We start from the raw sequence: 15,042 nt of genomic DNA on the forward strand, positions 1-15,042 counted from the left end.
GCGTTGTGATCACTACGTGGTAGCACTCAGACCCTCTGTCAGTATCTGTGTTATTATCTAGACCAGTTTCCAAGGTGTTGATGACCAAGGGGCTCACACCTTAGTCTAGGAATCCTGTTATTATCTGTGTTATTATCTGAGTTATTATCTAGACCAGTTTCCAAGGTGTTGATGACCAAGGAGCTCACACCTTAGTCTAGGAATCCTGTTACCATCTGTGTTATTATCTAGACCAGTTCCGGGGTGTTGATGATCTAGGAGCTCACACCCAAGTCTAGGCATTATTGATTATTTGTTATGACCTTCTGCTTTCCTGACTACTCTTCTGATCTCTGATTAGGTACTTCGCTATATCTGATACTCTGTTGCCAAACTCTGCTAGTCTTTAGATTCCGCATCTGTCTCCTGTCTCTGTACTTTATCTGTCTGTGTGTTGACGACCTGGCCTGCCCGACCTCGAGAACTATATCCCCAGCGAGAGATAGTTCACAGTCTGTTTGTGACATCCCTCCATTGGTGTCACTCACACTCTGGTCCTTCCCACTCTCAGCCTGACACCGCCCCTTGGGGAGCCTCAGGCCTTTGGAAGGAGCCTGTTCTCTGGGCAGTACCCTTTACTGCCTTGCACCCTCTATACGGGTGCTCTCCTCAAAGTATTACTGTTGCACATAACACTCATATTACCTGGTGTCCAGAGGTTAGAGATATATCTGATTATCGGTGATACTGCAGATCATCAATAATCGGGTATTTATCGGTATTCTCGGTGATACTGCAGATCACCGGTAATCAGATCCTCTCTGTGTTACACCGATCGTTACAGTTTGCCAATCGAATCGCTGCCCCAGCGATAGCAAGCATCCACACTGAAACGGAAAAGACAAACAAGTAGGAGCGTAACTAATAGCAACCGCAGCCTATAGTTAAGTCCACAGCAACAGGACTACCAAGAATCCTACCAGTCACCAATGTGGTGAAGGCAGTCTCCAAACTGTCAGGATAGGAAAAGACTTCACTGTACCCCCCGTGGGTGCAGTGAACGTCCAAGCAGGCAAAGCAAGGTAATGCAATACTATTTTCGAACTTCACACAAGGAACCCAGCAATAAACTAAGACAAAGCTAAACGCTATGACGGGCAAGGTGTGGAAATAGGAGCAGGCTTTTCTATGGACATCAGCCAATGAGAGCAGACATGCAATTTCCCACACAGCTGAATGGTAATCATGCAATCCTGTGTTAAGGGGCCCATACACTTAACGATTTTCCCGCCGATATACAGCAGATTTGATCACTGTGATCGAATCTGCTGTGAAATCGTTATGCAAATGCTGACCGAATGATAGATTTCCGTCCGCAATTGATCGTTCCCATCGAACCGTCCGTGCGGAAGATTTTGCTCGATCGCCAGCGGGTCAGGAGTGTGTCGATAGTCCGAATGTCCGACACTAGCAGCAATACATTACCTGTTCCACCGGCGCGTGTCCCTGCTCTCTCCGCTGTCCCTTGTCCGCGCGGGCTCCGGCTGGCTTCACTTACTTCCTGTCCTGACAGGAAGTTTAAACAATAGAGCGCCCTCTAATGTTTAAACTTCCCCCGGCAGGAAGTAAAGTGAAGCTGTAGCCCTGGAGCCCAGAGCGGAGAAGAGACAGCGGAGACCGGGGAGCTCGCGCCAGCCGGATCAGGTAATGTATGCGGGGGGGCGTCAGCTCCACAGATTGTGAATCGGTTTAATTGTTAAATCGATTCACAATCTGTTTGCAGTAAAGGCAGCCATACGATCCCTCTCTGATCAGATTCGATCAGAGAGGGATCTATCCTTTGGTCGATCTGACTGTGAATAGGAAGGACTCTCATTACAAATGCATGCCAAATTATGAAACAAGATGCATGTAAGAAATCCATAGCTGTCTGGCTGCAGTTCAACTGTAGCAAGCCATGGTTGGATTCATGACAACATCCTGAGCTACTCTGAACTACAGAGTGACTGCAGATGGCAATGAGACTTATTGCGAATGCAATCAAAACTAAGCAACCAAATGCAAGCAGCTCCACTGTAGCTCCACTGCAACCGACAGGACCTGCTACAGGAGGGATCCTTATAGCAATATTTTACTATCACCTAACTTAACCCTTTCCATACTACCGAAGCCTAACACTAACCTACTCCGCACTGATATCAGTGCCACCATCGTCGCTAAATACTCCCTCCACCGATATCTGCATCGCCTATAACTGTTATTCATGGGGCGGGTAAGGCTTTGGGTGAGGTTTTGATGCCCGTTCTGCACTTGATTTGGACATCACCAAAGACTGTAATGTTAATTACAGCTAAGGCTGCGCACGATGCGGGATTGCAAAATAAAAAACTCCGTAATTCTGGTGCCAGCAATAGCCGGACCCAGAATTATATGCCCAAAAGAAAAACTTTGGTAATTAGTAGGGGATTATATATATGTGATTTTAGCATACTTGATAATTAAACTAGTAGGGGAATACATTTGATATTTTCCCTGATATTACCTACATCAGGGAGAGACGTCATTTAGCTTCTCCCTGCACCCAAATAAAGAGCAGGTAGAACATACGTACGCCTGTCGAGGCTCAATTACACAGTGGGTGCTGCTACTGCTATAGCCACATTGCAGGGCTGAGGCTGTGCAGATGTCGCTGGCTTGCAAGCAAGCGCCGTGTTCTGGTGTATTAGGGGGGCCGAGTGGCGCGGGAGTGATGTCACGTGATGGGCTGGGTAAGTGAGGAGATCAAGGCCCTCCATCTTTCGATCAGACAAAGTGTCATGGCTATCGTACGCACACTGGATTCTCTGTCATTATCGGCCGCCTCGGCTGAGTTTCATCTAGCGTATGTACAAAGCTTGGTCAACCTGGAAGACACTCAACCAATTTCAAACAGGAGTTGTCAGATACAGATATAATATGCAACAGTGCTGCTTCTCAGAAGATCCTGTGGCCTGCCAGTTGGGGAGATACAGATCATGGAACACCTACTCCTACTTACCTACTGCCTAACTTTTCTTGCAGCATAAATGAAATTGCATTTGGGAGGTGTGGAAGAATGAACGCTGACGCAAGAAAATAAAGAGTTAAAATTGAGGCCTGATTATACATTCCTCCTGTTATGACCACATTTGTAATAAGCTGACATTGACAATCACACATCCATTGCATGTGATACCTGGGTCAAGACTTCGAGCTTGTTGCATTCTCTCCTGTGCTTTTGCTTTCAGATCTGATACCGGAATCAATTCTCGAGCTTTCTGCTGAAGTTCAGAACGTTCATAAACTAGTACATGTTGAGCATTTGTCTGCAACGTCTGGAAAAATCTCATTTCAGAGGCCTGAAATAAAAAGAAATAAAATAAATAACTATGCATTGTGCTATGGTTTTGCTAGACTGACTAAATCTATTTCAGTTTTTAAACTATCCAGTGAAATAGCTTAGAGCAGTGGTCCTCAAACTACGGCCCCCGGGCCGAATGCGGCCCCCTGAGGCTTTTTCACTGGTCCCCAAACACAAAATGTATAACTTATAGATGTGGCCCACTGCAACTTTAAATATCGGCGTCCCGCAGTGCTGGCACCACCCATCCACATGCAGTAGAAGCCAGCAAGCAGTAATTTGCCGGCTTCTAATCCAATTCTGCATCAGGTGATATTGCTGTCCAATTAGACGGCAGGTTGTCACCTGGGTATGTTTCACTGTCTGGTGCACAAAGACGTTCTTCGAGTGCCGCATGACTAAATGGCTGCTGCTATGAGTTCTCCTTCATGCAGGTGAATCGCATAGGATATCGCTTGTAGTGTTTGGGTCACTAGCTGGTCGACTTTCAATCAACCATACTGAAGTCAATTCCCCAATAAAGTTGATCACGTTGTTGATTGAATCACAATCGCTAGATGTATGGCTAGCATTACCCCTCAGGGAAATAATTAGAACAGCTAGACCAGAATCATTTTATGTAAAAATATATTCCCATAGTTACATACATAGAATATACAAAAATGACACAGAAAAGGGTTATAATCAGCCTTCAAATAAAAAAAATATCAAGATACAGTAGAAAAGTATTGGTTGTCAACATTACCATAAATGTATCAGTACATTACCAGCCCCTCTGATCCTCTCTCTTTCTGCCTTTCTCTCATTTCATTTTTTGGATGCAGCAGCCCCCACTCAATTTAAGTTTCCACTTTTATACTCTGCAATGGACTTGCTCCTTCCTTAAAGGGAAGGTTCACGCTAATTAAAAAATACAAATCCACTTACCTGGGGCTTCCTTCAGCCCGCGGCAGCCAGGACGTGCCCTCGGTGCCGCTCCGGAGGCTCCCAGTCTTCTTTGGTGGCGCACCCAACCTGGCCAGACCGGCTTCCAGATCGGGTTCTTCTGCGCTCAACGTGCGTCTCACTGGTGCGCGCTGACGTCATCGGACGTCTTCCAGGCTGTACTGCGCATGCGCAGTAGTTCTGCGCCTGTGCAGTACAGCCCGGAGGACATCCGATGACGTCAGCGCGCCCCCATGAGGCGCATTTTGGAGCGCAAAAGAGCCCGACCTGGAAGCCGGCCTGGCCAGGTCGGTGCGCCACCGAAGAAGACCGGGAGCCTTCGGAGCGGCGCCAAGGGAACGTCCTGCCTGCCACGGGCTGGTGGAAGCCCTAGGTAAGTGGATTTGTATTTTTATTTTTTTATCACAGTCCGTGGATCTTCCCTTTAATTTCTTACGTATGCATTTAGCCTTGTCCATCACCAGAATACTTTCAGTTTCTAGTAACAGACTGGCTACTTTCATTTTCCTGTTATCCTACACTCATGTCTTTCAGGAATTCATTTGATAAATCCATGATTCCCACATTGCCAGGGAAAAGCAGAAAATTTTTTCACAGGTTGTTTTCACACCGTTAAATGAATAAAATATAGAGTATTTCAACAATGTTATTATGACATCTTGAAATAAGACTAATCGTAAAGCAAAAATCATAAAAAAATAAAGAGAATGCAAGAGTTTTGATGCTTTTGCAGATGTATTTGCTGCTACCCACAACTGGACAAGGAATTACATCAAATGGTGTTGACTGTAACTTGCTTTGCATGTAGGAAGGACCCACTATATAAAATGACTCCGAGCACCTCTCATGGGCATGCCTTCAAGACAGACAACTTACAACAAAGTCGTGGTATGACCCCTCTGGAGAAGCCTCTTGCAATGGCCATGCGTGTCACTTCCTCTTCCTGCTTCATTCAGTGATGCACTTCTCTAACAGAGAAGACAGGGGTGACCCAAAAGTTATAACATAGCCAAGATGGCAGCCGGGATTTTTAAATTGAAATCAAACAAAAACTATTCGGAGTAGAATGGTGATTCAGGCATCAAATGAAATAGGAGAGCACGAGCTACAGAAAGGTATGTATCTTTAAGTACTTTGCAGTAGTGGTCGGAGTCTGAAAGGTATGCCCATGAGAGGTGCTCCGAGTCCCTATAATGCTAACAAATGTAGTAATGATCTATTGGTAAAGCTTATTACAGGTTAATACAACATATGTAGGTTGCAGAGTACGGATCCATTTCTGTACACAAGTCTATCACATTACCATGAAGTTGGAGGCATTTTCTGCTGTGTGCTGGGGTCGGGTTGACAGGTTGGGGTTAGGTGGTAATGGTGAACTAGGTGCAGCTGGTACTGGTGTGTCTGACCCTGCCAGCCGCTTGTTCCTCTCCGATGCTATACAGTCTCTCACCTTCCGCAGTTTCTCCACTGATGCTTTCTTAGGAAACACAAGATGTGTCTCTTCCTGGAAAACAATAGTTACATCACGTGTGAAGCTCGAGCAATTTCAGCAGATGGTTATAAAGCATGCCCACACATATTAAAATCAGTGTACTAATCTTAAAGTGAACCTATAGTGCATCCTAAAAATAAATCTGACTTTACAGCTGCATGTAAAGCAACTTTACTTACAGTATTATCTGAGTCCAAAAATGGCAAAGCAGTGTACAGTTATACCTCCATTCCTGTAGCAGCCTATACATCAGTGTGTACATTTAAGAGCATAAAACTGTGTATAATTGTATACTGTTGTATCATCTAGATATAAAAAGTCTGTACATTTATATAGTATATTGCCCTTAACTACATCTGAGGAACCTAACTGAACTTCATGATAAGTACACCAAGTTCATATGACACAAGCAAATGGCCTTTGAGGTTTAAACATCAGCTCGTGTCACATGACAGAGAGAAAGACGACACAGAAAGGAGGAAAGCCATCGGACACCAGAGGGAGGAAGTGCACCAGCGGGACAGGCGAGAGCTATGCTGCCAACACTCTTGTTTCGGTCATCGCCAAATCCAACGCCGCTATCGACGTGTTGGCGACCTGGCCCCGATCAAGCGAAATTTTGGACTTATTTTGGATGGAAATTAATTGGGCATCATTTGTATCGGTTACCAGCAGATCAGATGCCAGATACGGACGGTTAAAATCGCCAAGTCTAAGGCCACCTTTAGAGGAAGTGGATCAGCAGGACAGCCAGGCAATTTGCATTGTTTCAAAGGAAATAAATATGGCAGCCTCCATATCCCTCTAAACTCAAGTGTGCTTTAACATAAAATTCCAAATATGAATCAGAAATGCTCTTTCATACATTAGTTTATATACTTTTGTTAGCACACTGAGTAAACTACAGTGTGAATTCTACAGACAAGATGAATACCTATTTATGTTTCATACATTTATACCACTTAGATGTTTAGGCTGTGTTCCCACTTGAATGGAGAATGGACATTTTTGTGTCCGTTCTCCGCTCATTGCTAAACGGACAGTGAAGGACTCCTATTTTATAAATAGGAGCCGCTCACACTTGTCACTCAACAACGGATCCATGAGATCCGTTGCAGTAAGTGCACCACCTTTCGGTGCAGTCTGCAATAATCCTGGGCAGGTGGATGCGTTCCCCCATATAGCCTATGGAGGTAAAGAAACTGCCCCAGGCTACAGCCGGACCATCGGAGCAGACATTACACTGTCCGCTCCTGCTTATCTGGTGCATGTTGGAACCAAGCCTAATTGTCAGAATCCTATAAGTGGTGATTACAGTTTTAGAGGAAGTAGGACTAGGACTGACAACCGTGATGTCATTTCTCTATTTCTACACAATCTTTGCTGAGGTATCTGGAAATGGAGAGACTATTTAGCACAAGAAGGGTGGTAAAAAAAACCAGGAACCTGTCCATACACTTGCTAATTACATTGTCATGGCTTGGACTTCATTGTTCACCATTAACCTTCCTGCATTGTCTTGGCTTGGACTCCATTGTTCTCCATTAACCTTCCTAGCTATCCTTGCTTTGTAGTCAGCACTGCTGCTTTGCAAACAATAGCCATATAACTAACTAAATGCAGTGATGGAAGTGTCCAGAGCACATCTAGGGTGCACTGCTTATGCTGGGGGTACGGTTCTGTACCGTGTATCGACCAGCTGATCCAGCCAGCTGATAATATTCAGCTGTCCCGATCAAGCCGTTCGACTCCCGCCCGCTCGATCCCGGGGGGAACGAGCGGCAATCGATCCACGCGGTCGAGCGGGACGCGACTGGGGTCGATCCGGCGGCTAATCGGCCGCCGCATCGACCCGTGTATTCCCAGCATTACACTGACTGGAAGGCAATATATATCTGGTGTCATCCATAATCGCATTAACCTCCTTGCCGGCCTAATTAATCTGGCAAGGAGGCAGCGCAGCACTTTTTTTTTTTTTTTAAATCATGTAGCGAGCCCAGGGCTCGCTACATGATAGCCGCTGAGCGGCGGCATCCCCCCACCCACTCCGATTGCCTTCGGCGATCAGAGTAAGCAGGAAATCCCGTTCAGAACGGGATTTCCTGCAGGGCTTCCCCGGTCGCCATGGCGACGGGGCGGGAAGACGTCACCGACGTCATAGACGTTGGGACGTCACAGGGAATCCCGATCCGCCCCTCAGCGCTGCCTGGCACTGCTTGGCCAGGCTGCGCAGGGGTCAGGGCCGGGGGGGGGGGGGCGGCTCGGCGTGGCGGGTAGTGGCGAATCGGCGGCGATCGCGTACTACACGCAGCTAGCAAAGTGCTAGCTGCGTGTAGGAAAAAAAATTATGCAAATCGGCCTGAGAAATCCTCCTGCGCAGGTTACCCCGAGCTGAGCTTTGGATAACCGGCAAGGAGGTTAAGACTCAGTTACTTGTTATAGCTGACACCATTCGTTTGAAAGACCTACACTCTACTGTTTTCTCTATTGCTTCCTAAGCTGTGTAGAGGGTTCCCTGGTGTGTTCTGCTGTCTGACTGATATCCCATCTGAACAAAGAATTACCTCTTCAAATCCCATTTCAAATAAACATTCAACAGCCCCTGGGACTGGCAGAAGTCTAGTAGAGAATGCGGTGTTCCCAATTCTAATAGATCTGTATTTTTCCTCATTTGGGCTCCTGTGATAAAAAAGAGAGAAATTAGTATAACAAGAGATATGTTCAATCAACAACGAAATCAGTCTACAACAGAACCTAAAATAGACACACTAAATCCAGACTTGATATATTTTATAAGTAATAAAAATCATACAAATAACACGAGATTACAAAATACAAGTTTGTCATATAGGAGTAAATGTTCATTATTTCTACCAGGTATTCATTATGTTGGTATCCTATTTAGTAGCAGGACAGCAGGTGACAAACATTCTAGAGATTGTCTTGAAACAGGAGTCTAAAGCGGACCTCAACCTTTAAAGAAAAACATTTCTTTGTTACAGCTGATACAGCTGCTCTGCCATGGTAGAGGAGATTCCTGAGCTGACACAGCTGAGTGATCAAATTGCACTTGTGATTAGTCACAGATGAGATGGAATTAGACAGGCTAAACTCTCTAAATACATACAGGGTGCTTTTCTCTGTTTTCCTTCTTTCCTATGCAAGAGTTCAGGTCCACTATAAGTATAACTGTACAAGGCTGTGAAGTTGGTACAAAAATCATCCGACTCCTCAGTTTATGAAACCTCCGATTCCAGGTACCCAAATGGCTCTGACTCCAACTTCTCGACTCCGACTCCTTAGTCTAATACTTACCAGGGCTGTAGATTTTGTACAAAAATCATCTGACTCCTCGCCACCGACTCAGTTTATAAAAACACCGACTCCAACTCCGACTCCAGGTACCCAAAATTGCTCCAACTCTTGGACTCCGACTCCACAGCCCTGGAATTGTAGACGGCAACAATCTGCCATCTTTGTGGGTGTCCTGTCATGTCAATCAATATCTATATCTGCTTTCCGCTCTCACTGATGGCAACATCATCTGCTGATTTTCTTCACAGAGCTCTGTTGCACCTTCTACTTCCAGTCATGAGCCCATTCGCATTATAAAAAGTAACAAGGTTGCTGCTTAAAAAACAACTTTTAAGCACCCAACAATTGAAAAGGTAATAGAGTAGGTAAAATGTAATGAGTATTTTCTTGCTTGCTGAAAATGTAGCATTTTATTGATAAGGTGTGAAAACATCTCCTGTGAGGCTTTGTTAACATCTAAAATCGAAATCACTGACGCCAGCGATTTTCAAAAAAAATTTTTTTTGTGTGATTTTTTTCCCACCTCCCGGCGCTTACCTGCGTGCTTCGATTTTGTATAAAGCGCTAATTCTAAGCGATTTTGCAGAGCGGTTCTGTTTGTTTCTTTACCTGGAAATGAATAATACAAGGAACTCAAGCGCTTTGCGACTTCCCTATACCTTCCATTGAGGCAAATCGCCCCCAAAAAATGGTACAGGCAGTGCTTTGGTGAGTGGATCGGAATCAAACCGCTCAGATGTGAACACTCTTTTAGGGAATCCTTGCACAAGGGCTTTTAGGGCGATTTTGAAAATCGCTGACACTTAAAAAAAAGGTGAAAACGCCCTAGGTGTGAACAAGCCCAGAGAAAACTCAGGAGAAAAGTTAAATGAATAGGGGGCCATGTCTATATGTGGATGTGTGGCATTACGTATGTGCAAAGCCTAGTACAGTATATACTAAATGGATGGCCCCCCCCGGCGCCGGCCACGCTTGGGGGGGGTCGTCTGCGCTACCCAGCCTCCACCTCCGGAATGTTGCTGTGGTCCCTAGGCAGTGAGAGAGCCTGGGGCCCCACAGCCCCCCCCGGTTGTATGGGGGCAATGGGAAGCCTCCCCGAGGCGCTCCTGGATAGTGCTGTATAGCATGAACTAATTCCCGCAGGGCAACCGCTTCGCGGTATTGGTTTTTGACCCTGCAAAGTTTGGCATGCGAAAGCAGATGCATTTCTGCATGAGCATGTCTCATGATAAGCCATTTTAGCCAGATTTGCACAGCTAGACTTGAAAGGGTTAAGCTTGGCGTAGAGCACGCATACATTTTCTTGTGATTGAGCATATTTGCATTCTGTCCTTTGGAGGCAGGTGGTGGATGGTTTGCTCTATAAGTGGGCTGTCTGTGCCTGTCCTCCCCCCCCTTCTGGAGTGATGTGTGTGAGCCAGCCCTGAGCCCCACAGCTCGGGGTGACCCATGCGTCACTCCTTTCCCATGCAGTGCCCCGAGTCGATGCGCAGCAGCAGAACGCAATGGACGTTCAGGTAAGTGCCTGTTTTTAAATTTTTGGGAGATGGGTGCGGATGGCCCCCCCCGGCGCCGGCCACGCTTGGGGGGGTCGTCTGCGCTACCCAGCCTCCACCTCCGGGGTGTTGCTGTGGTCCCTAGGCAGTGAGAGAGCCTGGGGCCCCACAGCCCCCCCCGGTTGTATGGGGGCAATGGGAAGCCTCCCCGAGGCGCTCCTGGATAGTGCTGTATAGCATGAACTAATTCCCGCAGGGCAACCGCTTCGCGGTATTGGTTTTTGACCCTGCAAAGTTTGGCATGCGAAAGCAGATGCATTTCTGCATGAGCATGTCTCATGATAAGCCATTTTAGCCAGATTTGCACAGCTAGACTTGAAAGGGTTAAGCTTGGCGTAGAGCACGCATACATTTTCTTGTGATTGAGCATATTTGCATTCTGTCCTTTGGAGGCAGGTGGTGGATGGTTTGCTCTATAAGTGGGCTGTCTGTGCCTGTCCTCCCCCCCCTTCTGGAGTGATGTGTGTGAGCCAGCCCTGAGCCCCACAGCTCGGGGTGACCCATGCGTCACTCCTTTCCCATGCAGTGCCCCGAGTCGATGCGCAGCAGCAGAACGCAATGGACGTTCAGGTAAGTGCCTGTTTTTAAATTTTTGGGAGATGGGTGCGGATGGCCCCCCCCGGCGCCGGCAACGCTTGGGGGGGTCGTCTGCACTACCCAGCCTCCACCTCCGGGGGGTTGCTGTGGTCCCTAGGCAGTGAGAGAGCCTGGGGCCCCACAGCCCCCCCCGGTTGTATGGGGGCAATGGGAAGCCTCCCCGAGGCGCTCCTGGATAGTGCTGTATAGCATGAACTAATTCCCGCAGGGCAACCGCTTCGCGGTATTGGTTTTTGACCCTGCAAAGTTTGGCATGCGAAAGCAGATGCATTTCTGCATGAGCATGTCTCATGATAAGCCATTTTAGCCAGATTTGCACAGCTAGACTTGAAAGGGTTAAGCTTGGCGTAGAGCACGCATACATTTTCTTGTGATTGAGCACAGTATATACTAAATCCAGCAGAGGCAGACGGTCGGGGCTTTCTTTGCCAGGAATCTGAAGTCTATACGGTGCTCGTACCCTCCCCCCAGTGCTATCCATCAAGCTCAATCCCGACAGGCGATGCTAATGGTGTGTGTGTGTGTGTGTGTGTGTGTGTGTGTGTGCGTGCGTGCGTGCGTGCGTGCGTGCGTGCATACACCTTGGCTCACATGCAATTCATTTTTCTCTTCTGAGCAGCAAGCAAGAAAATTCTCAAAATTGGGTTGATAGCACTTTTTCACCTACTCTTCGGTACTTTTTCGGTTACTGAATGCTGAAAAGTTCATTTGAAAAGAAGTGAAAAATTACCTCCTAGGAGAAATCTCAGGTGAAAAAGTTAATTGCATATGGGTCCTGATCTTCGTTAATAGGAAATAGCACGCTCTAGAGATCTTAAGCATACATGAATAGCTGCAGTTACACAAAAGATTTTTCACTTCAGAAAGTACATTTTCTAAAGTTAAGGTCTGTTTTCACGATAAAACGCAAATCACAAAGGATAGCAATTTTCATTCTGCGCATTACCAATGAGATTTTTCCCACCACCACTAGCAGCACCCAGTATGACTGTTGCCAATCACCCATTCACCACTAGCAGCACCCAGACTGATTCTTCTCATCCATCCATTCACCACTAGTAGCGCCCAGACTGATTCCTGTCATACATCCAGTTACCACTTGCAGCACCCAGTATGATTTTTTCCACTCATGCATTCATCACCAGTAGCACCCAGTCTGATTTATCCCTCCCATCTATTCACCACTAACTGCACCCAGTATGATTTTTCCCACCCATCCATTCATCACTAGAAGACACAAGTCACAGAACATTTATATCACGCTTTACTCCTGGCGGACTCAAAGCGCCAGAGCTGCAGCCACTAGAGCACGCTCTATAGGCAATCACAGTGTTATGCTGGGGATACACGGTACGTTTCTGTACCGTGTATTGACCAGCTTATCCGGCCAGCTAATAATATTCAGCTGGCCCGATCATGCCGCTCGACCCCTGCGGACAATGGCAGGGAATCGAGCACTGATAAGGAAGCGTCGGCGGGGGCGAGCGGTAATCGATCCGCGCGCACACGAGGGAACCGATCCGGCTGCTAATCGGCCGCCGGATCGACCCATGTATGCCCAGCATTAGGGTGTCTTTACTGAATAGGTACTGGCTTACTGAACAGGAAGAGCAGAGATTCGAACCCTTGTCTCCTACATCAGAGTCAAAGCCCTTAAAGCGGATCCAAGATGAAAAACTAACTATAACAAGTAACTTGTCTGTATATCTTATCTAAAGTTTAGATAGTTTACACAGCATATCTAGCTGCAAACAGCTTCAAAAGTTTATGATTATTTATTCCTGTGATACAATGAGGGCAACCATAGTCTGTTTGTCGCATTGTCACAGGCTGAGGGCTGGAGATGCTATCAGCTTGCCTGTGTGTAAATTCAGTCCCCTCTCCTCCTCCCCTCTGCCTCTGAAATCAATGGCTAGTAACCTCCTCCTCCTGCCCAGACTGAGCTCCCATAAGCCCTTGCAACAGTGCCAAGGCAAAAAAAAGGAGCCGTGGGCCAGGCTTGTTTAGTTTATAGGGAATTAGAGTATTAAAACAAAACAAAAAAGTATTTGGCTTGAGGAATGCCCTATATACTATATGAAAGGAACACAATTATGCAATGAGTAAAAGTTTATCTCTGATCCACTTTAAAGTGGACCTCTTGCACAGGACAAAAGGAAAACATAGAGAAATGCACCCTGTATGTATTCAGAGAGTTTAGCATGTCTAATTCCCCCTCATATGTGATTGATCACAAGTTGTAATTTTATTCCACAGCTGTGTCAGCTGACTGGCATGGCAGAGAGGATAATTTGAAAGTACAGGATGTTAACAATATGTCTGCTTCCCTGAAAGCAGGAAGTAGAAATGCTTCAGATTTATTGCAGAATTTGTATCAGCTGTAACAACGAAATGTTTCTTTTTAATGGAAACCTAAACTGACTTTCGAAAAAAAGTTTTACTTACTTGGAGCTTCTGCCAGGCCCCTGCAGCCGCCCTGTGCCCGCGCTGTCATGGAACGATCCTTCGGCCCCCCACCGCGGCTAAGTTTTCTTATCACAGACTTGCAAGTTGATGGCCACTGCGCCTGCACGTGTGCATGCCAAGAGCATCCTGCGCTGGGGTAATACAAGGTTTTATCGTACTGCGCCTGTGCAGGACGCTCCCGGCGTCCTTTTTTAAAAGTCAGTTCTGGTTTCCTTTAAAGGTTATTGTGCTGTTGCGTATTGTAGAGCAGAGAGGAAGTTTTGAGTTTAGGCTTTAACCAGTACACTTTATATACCAGTACACTATATATACCCAGTATGACATCGTCCACATATCTAATTGCACCTAGTCTGATTTCTCCCACTCATTTCACCACTAGCAAAAACCAGTCTAATTTCTCCCACTCATGCATTTACCACCACCAGTACCCAGTGTCAATTCCCCCACCCACCAACAGCACCCTGTCTGACTTTTTACACCTACTCAGTGAATAGGATAAATCTGTCAGGGAGCTGCTGCTGGTGGGCAGGAGGGAGAAATGACACTGGGTGCTACTGCTGGTGGGTTGGTAGGAGAAATAAGACTGGTGCTGCTGCTGGTGGGTTGGTAGGAGAAATGAGACTGTGTGCTGGTGGTGGTTTGTTAGGAGAAATGAAACTGGTTAGAGGACAGATGGGAGAAATGAGAATGGGTGCTGCTGCTGGTGGGTTGGTAGGCGAAATCTGTCTGGGAGCTGCTGCTGGTGGGCAGGATGGAGAAATGAGACTGAGTGCTGCTGCTGGTGGGTTTGGTAAAAGAAATAAGACTGGGTGCTGCTGGTGGTTTGTTAGAAGAAATGTATCTGGTTGGTGGGCAGATGGGAGAAATGAGAGACAGATGGGAGAAATGAGAGGCAGATGGGAGAAATGAGACTGGGTGCTGCTGCTGGTGGGTTGAAGTGGAGTAATCACAATAGTTGGTAGGTGGGTGGAAGACATGAGACTGGGACTGGGTGCTACAGACAGACAGACGTTCACAAAATCATGTTGGTGCTTTTGCAGGTAGTACACCTCTCCCCCCGGCGCCGCATGTGATACAATATCCCATTCAATGTATGGGATATTATCCCAGCCCCGCTCACCTCAGTATATTGTCTGCATAGGTGAGAAGAAGCTGCGAAGCGTCCATGAAGACTTGCCGTCCATTCTGGCACAACTCGCTGACCGCGGAGGATTCAGAGGAAGCCATCTCTCCCAGGCAGCTGTGAGGCTAAGTACAGTATATTATGGGAAGTGCTGAGCAGCGTACAGCGCAGGGCCGGATATGAACAAACT

General features: G+C 46.7%; 1 protein-coding gene across 1 annotated transcript in view; it reads right to left on the reverse strand.

Annotated features, from left to right (window-relative positions):
• Positions 1–15,014, reverse strand: part of NGLY1 (N-glycanase 1) — a 68,757-nt gene extending 53,743 nt beyond the window's left edge. The window contains exons 1-4 of the mRNA XM_068236178.1: positions 14,850–15,014; positions 8,360–8,474; positions 5,607–5,807; positions 3,194–3,356 (exon numbers count right to left, since the gene is read on the reverse strand). Of these exons, the coding sequence (XP_068092279.1) occupies positions 3,194–3,356; positions 5,607–5,807; positions 8,360–8,474; positions 14,850–14,956 (586 nt within the window). The 5' untranslated portion in view covers positions 14,957–15,014. The remainder of the gene's footprint in view (positions 1–3,193; positions 3,357–5,606; positions 5,808–8,359; positions 8,475–14,849) is intronic.
• Between the last annotated feature and the right edge of the window lie 28 nt (positions 15,015–15,042).

The sequence above is a fragment of the Hyperolius riggenbachi genome, chromosome 5, assembly GCF_040937935.1.
Source record: "Hyperolius riggenbachi isolate aHypRig1 chromosome 5, aHypRig1.pri, whole genome shotgun sequence".
NCBI classification, from domain to species: domain Eukaryota; kingdom Metazoa; phylum Chordata; class Amphibia; order Anura; family Hyperoliidae; genus Hyperolius; species Hyperolius riggenbachi.